A 13,170-nucleotide genomic window follows, 5' to 3' on the forward strand; every position below is an offset into this window, starting at 1 on the left:
AACTTTTGTCATATATATATATATATCAGCGCAAAATATAAAAATTTATTTCTTACTGCAGCTGGGGCAGTGAAAAAAGTTGGAAAGCTACTGACGGACACTATGATGCAGAAGGATAAAGGCTACAAAGGAACTGATTCTATACAAAATCATACAGCTGCAAATCAAAAAACTGTCTTCTCACACGTACAAAAAGAAAAGACGTCTGGTTACATACATTCTCTTATATCATGCAAGAGCACTCACCTACCTGATTATGCAAATACACACGCTGTAAAGGCTGAGGGTGAGCTGAGCTGAGCTTTTTGTGATTTTCGCTCTAAAGCACTTAGATTTCAACATGCTGGCCCTTCCTAACATCAACTACACATTCCAACACCTAAATAGTTTTTTCAAAGGGAACCCTCATACACTGCTGGTGGGAATGCAAACTGGCGTGGCCACTACGGAAAACAGTATGGAGATTTCTGAAAAAGTTAAAAATAGAAATATCATATGACCCAGTTATCCCACTACAGGGTATCTATCTAAACAACTTGAAATCAACAATTCAAAGAGACTTATGCACCCCTATGTTCACTGCAGCATTATTCACAACAGCCAAGAAGTGGAAGCAACCCAAGTGCCAACAATTGATGACTGGATAAAGAAGATGTGGTATACATATATAAAATGGAATATTACTCAGCCATATAAAAAGACAAAATCAGCCCATTTGCAACAACATGGATAGACCTTGAGGGTATTATGTTAAGTGAAATAAACTAGACAGAGAAAGACAAATACTGCATGATTTCACTCATATATGGAAGATAAACAAACACATGGACAAAGAGAACAGATTAGTGGTTACCAGAGGGGAATGGTGTTGCGGGAGGGCAAAAGGGCTAAAGGGGCACATATATATGGTAACAAATAAAAATTAGACTATTGGTGGTGAGCATGATGCAGTCAATACAGAAATTGATAAATAAAACATACAACTGAAATTTCACAATGTTATAAACCATCATGACCTCAATGAAATAAAAAAAATAAGAAAATAAAAGTTTTTAAAAATATTCCCAAGTCACTCATCAAAATAAAAAGATCCCTAACGTAGAGACAAAAATACTAAGCTACAAATATGGACAAGCTTTCCCCACTTATCTGCTAAATAACATTCTGTTTAACTAGCTCCCACTTTGCCAATTGTTTTTAAAGTTTCACTGATTATGAAATCTGCCATCCACCAAGCAATCTCAACTTTCTTACACTATATCATATACATTAACCATACATTATATCCAAAGATCTAAGCAGATGTTCTCAAAGTCTGGTCCATAGATCCGTGGGTTCCTTAAGACCCTGTTGAGAGGGCCCGTGATGTCAAAACTATCTTCAATACTAAGGTGTTACTTGCCTGTTCACTCTTGGACATTTGCACTAAGGATGAAAGCAACAGTAAGTCTCCTGAGGCCTTAACAAGAATCAAGGCAGTGGAACTAAAGGGTACCAGCAGTCACTGCATTCTTCAGCACTAAGTAAAGGAAGGAGCAGGCAGTTTCACTTAACAATCTCCTTGACGAAGAGTAAGATTATTAATTTAATTAAGTCCTGATCGCTGATCGCAACTCTTTAATATCCCTTGATGAAACAGGAAGTACACATAAAGCCCTTCTCATTTATACCAAAGTAGGATGGTTGTCTGGAGGGAGAGCACTTGTGTGATTAAGTTGCAAACTAAACCAGCTGCTTTTTTCGTGGAATATCATCTTTACATGAAAAAATACCTGAGAGACAAACTATGGTTACTCAGACGGAGGTATCTGGCAGATAACTTCCCAGAAGTGAACAAGGTGAGCCTGTCACTTCAGGGAAGCAACTGATAGCACTGTTGCCAATGGTAAAATTTCAGTTTTCAAGTGAAAATTAAAATTGTGGAGAACTCAGATCTGCCAACATGAGCTTACGGTTTCCCAATACTTAAAGACGTTTCTCACTGGTGATATTAAATAATGTGATTTCTTTTAATACTGTGTAAAGAAGTATGTCAACATTTGGAAGATCTGCACAACTCAGTGAACCAATACTTTCCAAATGATCAACGGATTAATATATGAGTATTTTGAAAACTTCTCAGCTTTAACTTCTAATACAGTAAATATCGATAAACACATAAACAAAAGCCCTTTGGGAGCCTCAATAATTTGCAAGAGTGTACAGAGGTCCTGAGACCAACAGCTATGAGAACCGGTGATCTACGTTATTGTCACGCGATAAAGAAGTGGAGATCAACTTAAGGAAGTTCCTAAATCACGTAATTCTTTCTCCTCCTCCACGGTTTCTCCAAAACAGTTTTAGCCTTCCTATCGGTGAAGAGCTGCCTAACAGACTTTTGTACGTGTTTGGGGCGGGCGGGGGTCGGGGTGGAGAATTTAATAACACATCAGGTTTTATGAGTAGGAAGGACTCAAAGACTTAAATCCCGAGTCGGCTCTTCCTCTATTTCAGTTGGGCACAAATCTTTAGTGAAATGACCAGCGTGAACGACCACAAGAATCGGGGCCCGTCGTTAGAACACCGACACATGGGAGAGTGGGTACAAAGGGGCAGCTGCGGGGGGTAAATTCCCAAAATCTTGGGTTTTCCTGCAATTGCCCCCCGTCCTCCCTAATGCTCCCGGGTGAGAGGTCGGGGGAGGGGACCTAGAGGGGCCGCCCCGGGATGGTGGCGGGCTCTCCCTAAGCCCCTTCCGCGCCTCGAATCCCTTCCAGCCCCTCCCCACGCCCCACAACTCCTCGACGCCAGCGCCCCACCACCCCAAGGCTCCTCACCACCAACAGGTTCCTGTCCTCCACCAGCTGCCGCTTCCGGAGGATCTCCGACTTCAAAATGTCCATCTCGCTGCCGCCGTTTAAGCTTGAGTTTCCCTCTCCGACTCTGGGGTCAAGACTCGCCCAGCCAGGCGCGGCCAACCCACTATAAACAAGTCCAAACACCGGAGGGCGACTGACAGCGGCCGCTTCCGGCGGAAGCTGGGGTGAGCGAGAGGAGGGAAGACAGCGCTCCGGGGCGCCTGCTGTTGACGCAGCCGCTGGGGATTAACGCCTCCTGGCGGCGCCCTCCGGCAGCGCGCCTGTAGTTTCCACTAGTAGAGACACAAATGAAGTTGGACTAAAACAGGAGTCTTCTTCATCGTGCCGAGGTCGACAAGCTGCATTTTCAATGTTATTTCACCTGCTTGTACCTCCTAGTTTAGGTCCAAAAGCCTCTTGGTAGAACATCTCAATTATGTTGATTAAGGCTAGATCCTTACAGATACCAGAAGTTCACGTCAGTTTCTGAAGTTACCTGCTTGCCAAAATTGATGTCCTAGAGAGTGAAAAAACCTGAACAATACCACTAGTTCATAAATATAGAGGAAAAGGGCAGTGTTCATTGCTAGCCTGTTAAATTCCCTGTAAACTTAAGTAACGACATCCATTTAAGTCATTTTCAGAAGTAAATTTGTCTTTCCACCCTCAGTTCTACATTACTTATATATCTTGGTGATAACATTTACTCAAACTCAGATAACTTTTTTGGTCACGTGTTCAGCAATCAAGATTTTCAATGACATAACTGGAGATGTAATCAGAAAGTCTTTTTTTTTTTAAGTCCAACCCAAGAAGAAAAATTAAGTTGGGGAGAAAAATTATATCAGAGATTTTAATTTTAAAGACCCTAAAAACTGTTTATAATGCACTTAGTTTTGGTTCTATGAAGATTTTTAAAAAATTATACTTAAGCCATCACTAAGCAATATTTGACGTTAGTTTTCCCCACACAAAAGGAAAGAAATATCATTCAGTTCGGTCAACTGATAATGGGTAAGATGGTTTATCAAAACAAAAGATGATAGAGAATTGTTCATTCCAATTTAAGAAGTTTTTTTATTGTATACATGCATGTGTGTTGGTTATATTTCATGTAAAAGATATCTGACTTTCGCCCAAAATAAATCAACATAGGGAAGTTAACTCACTCTCTAACCCAAGATGCTTTGCGAATTTTTAGGGCTTTTGAAAACAAGATATTTTACAAAGAAAAGGTCCTTGAAATAATAAATACAGTAACATTCTTCCATGGATATCTGTTTCCTGAGTCACTTATAATTCAATAAGCAAATAATTTATTAGCATTTTCCTGATTTATGCATTAGAGATTATGTATGACACAATACTTGAAGGGTTAACATGGAAGACAGGAACAGTAATAGAAGTTTACAAAGCACAAAGGAACAGCTGGCCAGATGGGAGACAGTGTAAAACAGAGAAGATACTGGCTGCAGTAAACAGGCTCCTTTAAGCTTAAGACTTTCATTGATTTTGATGGTTATGTTAACACGTGCATTAAATCCTGGTTAAGGCCTGAGAGAGATGAGTACTTGAACAAGCAAACTGATGAGTAAGCCTTTCAACACAGAAGGGGAAAAGATGACCAGGGAGTTTATCCTGACTCTAAGGGAAATAATGTATTCATTTTTAAAATATGCATCCCATCCCATCATAAGTTATTTAAAAAGTGAAGTATTGGAAACAACCCAAATGTCCTAAATGGGGGAAATGGTTAAATAAGTTATGGTTCATCCATACAACTGAATAATAGAGAACATTAAAAACCATGTTTCCAAAAATATTCAATGATATGAGAATGCTCATGATATATTTAGTAAAAAACTAGAATAATGAAACTGAAAATATGGCATATAGTCTCCATTTGGCAAGAAAAGCATATAAATCTAGAAAAATCATTGGAAGGTTGTTATCTGTCTGGTACCACTGCTGACTCTTCTTCTTTATACCATAATTTGGTACAAATTCCATAATTTGGAAAAAATCCAGATAGTCATTTTCTGTTTTATTTGTTATTGAAATTCTTTATAATGTTTTCCAGCATAACTACCTTAGAAATTATATATGATAAATTTTAAATAATGCCAGTAAAAGAAAGCAAAGGGTTATACAAGAAGAATATTTTTTTAAATCTTCATAATTATTCAATCAATATTTAAATGTCTTCTGTGAGCTCCAGACTACATTAGGTTCTGTGGCTTAAACCAAATACGAAACATAGTTCCTACCCTTGAGGATGTTACAGCTAGCTTGGGAATCAAGAAATAGATCCTGGGGGCCCGGCCCCATGGCTGAGTGGTTAAGTTCACACAGTCAGCTTCTGCTGCCCATGGTTTTGCCGGTTCGGATCCTGGGCATGGACATAACACCGCTCATCAAGCCATGCTGAGGTGGCATCCCACATAGCACAACTAGAAGGACCTACAACTAGAATATACAACTATGTACTGGAGGGCCGTGGGGAGAAGAAGAAGAAGAAGAAGATTGGCAACAGATGTCAGCTCAGGTGCCAAGCTTTAAAAAAAAAAAAAAAGATAAGAAATGGATCCTAGGGCAAGCCTGCTGGCATAGTGGTTAAATTCACGCACTCCACTTCCGTGGCCCCGCGTTCACAGATTCGAATCCCAGGCGTGGACCTAGCACCACTCTTCAAGCCATTCTGCATCCCACATAAAATAGAGGAAGATTGGCACAGATGTTAGCTCAGGGTCAATCTTCCTCACAAAAAATAAAAATTAGAAAATTTTAGGGGCCGGCCCCATGGCACAATGGTTGAGTTCACACATTCCACTTTGGCAGCCTGGGGTTCCCCGGTTCTGATCCCGAGTGCGGACATGGCACAGCTTGGCAAGCCACGCTGTGGTAGGCGTCCCACATATAAAGTGGAGGAAGATGGGCATGGATGTTAGCTCAGGGCCACTGTTCCTCAGCAGAAAAAAAAATAAAAAAAGAGGAAGATGGGTGCTAGATGTTAGCTCAGGGCTAATTGTCCTCAAAAGAAAAAAAATTTAAGTTAAAAGAAAGAGATCCAGAAAAGGTAAATTATGTAAGATAAATGTGACTTCATCACATATATGAGGCTATAATAAAATACTCACAGAAATTAAAGATGAGTCATTTTCTAAAAGAAGAAATAGTAAAAATCCATATATGATTGATGAGATGATTCCTTTTTTGGAGTAACTCATACTAAGAGATTATTTGCCATTTCTAGGAACTGGAGGAAATACTGAATTTAAACCTGGGTTTGTTTTGTTGCTGTCCTAAAGGATAGAAAGTAACTTTACTTTTTTTTTCCCCCCCTAAAGATTGGCACCTGAGCTAACAACTGTGGCCAATGTTTTTTTTTTTTTTCTGCTTTATCTCCCCAAATCCCCCCTAGTACGTAGTTGTATATCTTAGTTGCAGGTCCTTGTAGTTGTGGCATATGGGACGCCGCCTCAGTGTGGCCTGACGAGCGGTGCCATGTCTGCGCCCAGGACCCGAACCCTGGGCCGCGGCAGCGGAGTGTCCGAACTTAACCACACACCCACAGGGCCGGCCCCTAACTTTACTCTTTTAAGCTGTACAATCTAATACAGTCTTCGGCGTGCCTCAGAATAACCTGGAGGACTTTTTGAAACGCAGAGTGCTGGTCCCCATCCCCAGAATGTCTCATTCAGGAGATTTGGGATGCCCAACAATTTGCTTTTTGATCACATTACCAAGGGAGATAGCCGCCGTGGATCCAGAGACCACACTTTGAGAACCCCTCATCTAACACAGTCATGCGTCACTTAAGGATGGGGATACATGCTGAGAAATGTGTCCTTAGGTGATTTCATCGTTGTGCGAGCATCATAGACTATACTTCCACAGACCTGGAGGGTATAGCCTACTACACAGCTAGGCTGTGGTGGTACTAATCTTATGGGACCACTGTCGTATATGCAGTCCATCCTTGACCAAAAAATCATCATGGGTGCATGACTGTATATTATTTCAGAATCTCTCTGGGGGAACCAAAGTGGATGTCATAAACTTGGCCTGCATGGAGTCTTGATAAACAGGAGCGGAGGAGGAAGCCCATGTCACTGGTCTGCAGCACTGTCATGGGCTCCTCTCGGGATGCCCACCCACTCACGGTGATGCTTCTGTTAATGCCCTAATGGAAGAGGGCAGTCTCCCTTTGTCTCCACCCACATTCACACGCCTGCTTTGTGTAGTTACACCATGGGCGGGACCTGACCTGATCTGGACCAATCAGAGTCTGTTCCCTAGAAAATTGACAGTGGAATTGAGTCAATCTTCCCAAGACACAGGATATATAAAATGTGAATTCGAGAGTGGCGGCTAGCCATTTCAGCGGCATGCTGGAGCCAAGTCAGTCCATACTGACCTGAAAGAGCTGATTGCTAAAGTTTTAGGAATTTTATGAGTCAGCCATTAAGCATAGCAATTATTAAAAGCAAATGTTTATTTACAATTAAATACATTATATTCTAAACAAAGGTAATAAGGACACAGAATCTATTACGTCCTAATTTTAATACTGCATTTTACTATTATTTATGCTTTTGGAGTTAGTTATGACTGTTTCATCTTTGTGGTGGAAACACTATATAATGGTGTGCTACTGCCCAGCTTTTACTGACTCCACACTTGAGGTCACCATATTGGTAGTTTGAAAGCAGCCATAGTGGGAATATTTACACCACAGAAACTGGCAAATGCTACAAATCTGGACTTGATTTATTGTTTTGTTGATTCTCTACATTTTAAAAAGTTATGGAGAAAATGTTAACAATACAGATCAGGGTTTCTCAACCTTGGGCCAGATCATTCTCTCTGTGGGGAGGGAGGTCCCTGACTCTACTCATTAGATGCCAGTAACACCCCTTGTATAGTTGTGACAACAAAATGTCTCTGGACCTTGCCAAATGTCCCCTGAGGAGCAAAATCTCTCTCCAGTTGAGAAGCACTGATACAAACTAAATTTAAAGTGTTATGTCTGTAGCCATTAGATAGCAAAGAGGACAGAAATTTGAGGATTCAAAACTTATTAGCTAATTCAATAAAGAAGTCTCTCACATCATTGACAAACAAGTGAAGTTCTGACGTGTATCTTTGTTGCTTCACTTTTATCTTATTCATTAATTTAAGCCACCAGCATTCATGTCAGGGCGAGACTCATTCATCAGTTATAACCACAGATTGGCTCAGGATACAAGAATTCTGCCAAAATCAAAGTCCTGGGTGAGAACCAACTGGCTATATGGAATTTATAATAAAGAGTATTGTATAGTTTATTATTATGTATAAATTGTGTCCTCCATATCCTTTATATCAGTAAAAATTATATAAATACATGTGCACACTTCTTTTCCTTCAGAAAGCCAGATTTTAAATGTCTACGAGCACAGCACTGGCAATTATCTACCTCCCATGTGGACTTGCTAAACGGTTTAGCAAAGAATGCTGGAATACCAGGAAAGAGGAGTAAAACAGATTTGCAAAAAGAATCATGAATGACAGACAATGGAGAATAACCTCTGAGGCCCTCTGGATTTCCAGTTCTCTACTCCAGTTCTTCCTGGAGTCTAGCTTGCATCTCCATACCAAAAAAGATGACTGAATCCTTACACTAACTTTCGACCTTTTCAAGGTGTACTTTTTGCACATTTTAATGTTTCTGAATTCAGGATGCATTCTACAAACAATGTGTTTGTAATGAGTGCTATGGGGTTCTGCGCAGACATTTTCAGGGCCAAGGCACCCATCCCCCATGTGCTGGGACTAGAGAAGACACAGCTGCAACCTCACTGGGCCCAGCTCCAGGCTGCAGGGACCTGCCTCAGGCCAGGATACAGCCTCTCCCAGGGGGCGCCCACAACCGACAATGGACTGACGCAGAGATTCCAGGACCCAGCTGCGTTGCCTCAACTTAGGGCAACTCTAAAGGGTCATTCTAGTTCCAGAGCTCCCCATAGGATCACAGGAGGTCTCAGCATCAACTATACTGCAGTCCAGCTTCTCCCTCTGCCAAATCCTGCCTTCTTCATTTCCTTACAGATGCAGCTCCAACAGCAGTCTCTAAGAAGCCACAAACACTTTGCATGTAAAGAAAAGAAATGCTTTGGCCGGCAGACGTAGATACCTGGTTCATGTCTCAGGAAACTATTAAATTGGCATTCTAGTTTTTACATCAGTCATTTTTGTGAATATAGTCAGCAGAGTTACTCCAGAGCCTCTGGTAACACAAGCAAAATCGAATTTAAGGATGCTAAACGTTGAGAAGCAGAGCTTGGATCCTGGTGGATCTGCAAATATCGATAGCCCTGTGAAGCCCAGGCTGAGAGACCGGCTGACAATCCCCACCGACACCGTCTTTTCTTGAACTTTCACAGGGGATCAAGTGAGAGGGAAACCCATCCACCACATGGGTCCACTTTCCTACTTCCTTGACATTTCTTGTCTACTGCAGTCTCCCTTTTTATTCTCTTTGTTCCAAAGCACCTATACTGTTTTATTAGTGGAGTATGTGAAATGAATGGAAGAAAGAGTGAGTTCAGGAGAAAAAAAATCAAGATGAGGAACAAGAAGGGAGAAATAACCAAGGATACAAAAGGAAATATGAGAAATACTAATGGCAACTCAATGGCAATAAATTCGAAAACCCGAAAGATATGAATGATTTCCTAACAAAAATTTAAGCTACCAAAATTGTTCAACAAAAAGCATAAAACTGAAATAAGTAATTACAGCAGAGAGAAACAAGAAGTGACTGTAGGTCCAGATTTTAAAAGGCACCAGATCCAGACTTTATCACTGCTGAGATTCATGTAATCTTTAGAGAAGAAACAACTCAAACTTTCTGGTCTCAAAACCCCTCTCTATTCTTAAAAATTCTTGAGGATCTGAGAAAGCTTTGCTTATGTAGATTATATCTATCCCTATTTACCATACTAGAAATTAAAACCGGAAAAAATGTTAAAGTATTAATTCATTTAAAAATAACAATAATGAATGAATTACATATTAATACATATATTTTTGTGAAAATGATATTTCCAAAAAGTTTAGAGAAGAGTAGCATTCTTCTGCACTATTGCAAACCTCTTTAATGTCTAGCCAAAGTAAAAGAAATCTAGATTTTCGTATCTGCTTCTGCATTCAATGTGTTGTAATATGTTATTTGGTTTGAAGCATATGAAAGAAATTTAGCCTCACACAGATATGTAGCTGGAAAAGAGGAAAGTATCTTAATCAGATAATTGTGGACCTTCTTCTCTGATACTATACTCAATTATGACAAGTGGTAGTTTTCTAAAAGTTAATTTCAATATGGAATCCGAAACTATACCGATAAACTTTTCATACTCTGTTACATTAAAGTCCATTGGTCTATCTTGAACTTTGAGTGGATCTTTATTCATACATGATTTTGTAATATCATGCATTGGTCATTTTGAAAATATTAGTTCACTGATTTATGCAGATCTTCCAAATGTTGACATACTTTATTACACAATATTTTAAAAATCACATTCATTAATATTATTCCCTCCATTCATCAAAAAATCCTTATAATTCTCGGGAAGATATTAAGCTCATGGCGGCAAATACAATTTGCTAATTGTAAAATGCTAATTTTTACTGAAAGCCTGTATTTTATCACTAGCAGCAAATATTGTCAGCTGTTTCCATTAAGTGACAGGCTCACTTTATTCATCTGCAAGAAAATATCTGCCAAAGACCACAATTTGTCTATTGGTTATTCTTTTAAGTAAAAGTAGTGTCCCATGAGCAAAGAGCTAGCTCAGTTTGCAATTCAAACAACTCCACCACGCTTTTCCTAGAGTCAACCATCACAATTCAGGCTGCAGCAGAAGAGTGCTTCCTAAGTACTTCCTGCTTCATCATCACACAGAATATTAAAAAGATGCCTGCTCACGTGTCACGATTTGATAAAATCATTTTATAATTATTATTTATATTATAAATTATAATTTTAAAATGAACTGCTTTGTTAGAACATTTTTAAGTGAAATTGGCTTTTTGTGAGTGTGAGTATATAAGAACGAAGAATATGACTACTAGTTTGGTTTAGTGCCACTGCTTTGATTTGTGCCAATGCATCAGCAAACTTACTATTGCTTTTGTACCTTCGGTGCAAACGTTGCATTTCCAAAAAGTAATGTATAAATCCATGTTTCACTTATAATTTCTATAGAGTGGGGTTTTTTAGTAGGAGAAAATGATCTTAAAGATCATATGGAAGTAAACGTTTCCGATGATAGTCATAGAAATGGTGAAAAAGTGTATTGTAGTATTGCTTCTGCTCTGAAGGACTAAGTGCTAGAGGAACTGCTGTCTCATCATAAACAACTAGAAAAAACAGGAAAAATATATGAAACAGCTATTTTTCAGACACTGGGAAATAGGTAGAAAAAGGCTATGATTCCTAAGAGAAGGGGGAGAAATGAGGTGAGCCCTAGTCCTGGATTACTACCTAGAGGCAGTTTCCAGGACACAGTGCGGTACACGAAACCCAAACAAAGCCAAATTGTCTTACTGAGTTGTGGAAAAAGAGACTGCAGTTCTGGGAGATTGAGAAGGTACATTTGTGGGGCAGAACGGCAGAAGGGAGGGAAGTGTCCAGGGGGAGATCTTGAGAGATGTGCAGAGGGGTCCCTTCAAATCACTGACTGAATCCTGATCGGAAGATGTTTGGATGAAATTGCCACGACTGAGTGCAGAACCATCATAAGGCAGTGAGTCATGCAATGGCCAGAGCTCACACGGGGATGGGCATACACCAGGCACGGGATAGTCTTCAGAAGGGAATCACCCAAGTGGTGGGGCTAAATTATCTTAGACTGAAGGCTGCTCTGGCTCACTCTAACAAAGCAGAAAAGCAGGCCTCAAATGGATCAACCTGATTCCAACAAACTTAACTGCATGTCAGATCAAAGGCCAATATTTTTGAAGGAATACAACCAACTACAGCACTCCAAAATATAAAAATCTAGTGTTCTGGGGCCTGCCCAGTGGTGTAGTGGTTAAGTTCGCATGCTCTGCCTTGGTGGTCCAGGATTCACAGGTTCAGATCCCCACTGCAAACCTGCACACTGCTCATCAAGCCATGCTGTGGCAGCATCTCACATACGAAATAGAGGAAGGCTGGCACAGATGTTAGCTCAGGGCCAATCTTCCTCACATAAGTGAATGAATGAATGAATGAATGAATAAATAAATAAATAAACATAAACCCAGTGTCCTGAGATCCAAACAAAATTACCGGGCATGCAGAAAATATAACCTGTAATAAGGAGGAAAATCAGTCCATAGAAATAAACCTAGAAATGAGAGAGATGATGAAATAGGAAAGGTTCTAAACCAGCTTTTTTGTGGGTGTGTGAGGAAGATCGGTCTTGAGCTAACAACTGTTGCCAATCTTCTTCTTTTTTTTTGTTTGAGGAAAATTGACCTTGAGCTAACATCTGTGCCAATCTTCCTTTATTTTGTATGTGGGATGCTGCCACAGCATGGCTTGATGAGCAGTGTGCAAGTCCATATCCGGGATCTGAACCCATGAACCCCAGGCCACTGAAGGAGAGAGTGTGAACTTAACCACTATGCCACCAGGTTGGCCCCTAAACCAGCTTTTATAAATATGTTCCAGATGCTCAAGAATGTAGAGGAAAACATAAACATAACGAAGAGAGAAATGGAAGAAAACAAGACCCAAATGGAACTTCTGGAGATGAAAAATACATTTGAAATTAAAAAAATACACTAATGGCGTTAACAGCAGATTAGACAGCACTGAAAAATATCAGCAAACTTGAAGACATTGCAGTATATATGATCCAAAGAAGAAATAGAGCAATAAAGATTGAAAAAAACATGAATAGAGCATCAGTGACCAGTGCAACAGTATCATGGAGTCTAATGTATCTGTAATTGGAGCCCCAGAAAGGTTGTAGATGGGAAGATAGTTCAAGAAATAATGGCCAGGGCTGGCCCCATGGCCTAGTGATTAAGTTTGGTGTGCTCTGCTTCAGTGGCCCAGGTTCAGTTCCCTGGCATGGTCCTACACCACTAGTCAGCAGCCATGCTGTGGCATCCACCCACGTACAAAATAAAGGAAGATTGGCACAGATGTTAGCTCAGGGGAAATCCTTCTCAGGGAAAAAAAAAGAATGGCCAAAAATTTTCAAAATTTGATGAAAACTGGAAAACACACAGATCCAAGAAGCTCATGAACCCAGCATAAAACTACACCAAGGCACATCATAATCAAATTTCTGAG

At 40.1% G+C, this 13,170-nt stretch overlaps 1 protein-coding gene across 2 annotated transcripts in view; it reads right to left on the minus strand.

The window, feature by feature from the left end:
- Nucleotides 1-3,027, minus strand: part of PRPF18 (pre-mRNA processing factor 18) — a 46,175-nt gene extending 43,148 nt beyond the window's left edge. Inside the window, exon 1 of one of the 2 annotated variants that reach the window (XM_014855932.3) lies at nt 2,817-3,027. In XM_014855932.3, coding sequence (XP_014711418.3) covers nt 2,817-2,882 — 66 coding nt within the window. In that variant the 5' untranslated portion in view covers nt 2,883-3,027. The remainder of the gene's footprint in view (nt 1-2,816) is intronic. The other variant, XM_014855931.3, reaches the window with a different exon arrangement.
- Between the last annotated feature and the right edge of the window lie 10,143 nt (nt 3,028-13,170).

Source organism: Equus asinus, chromosome 29, assembly GCF_041296235.1.
Source record: "Equus asinus isolate D_3611 breed Donkey chromosome 29, EquAss-T2T_v2, whole genome shotgun sequence".
NCBI lineage: Eukaryota > Metazoa > Chordata > Mammalia > Perissodactyla > Equidae > Equus > Equus asinus.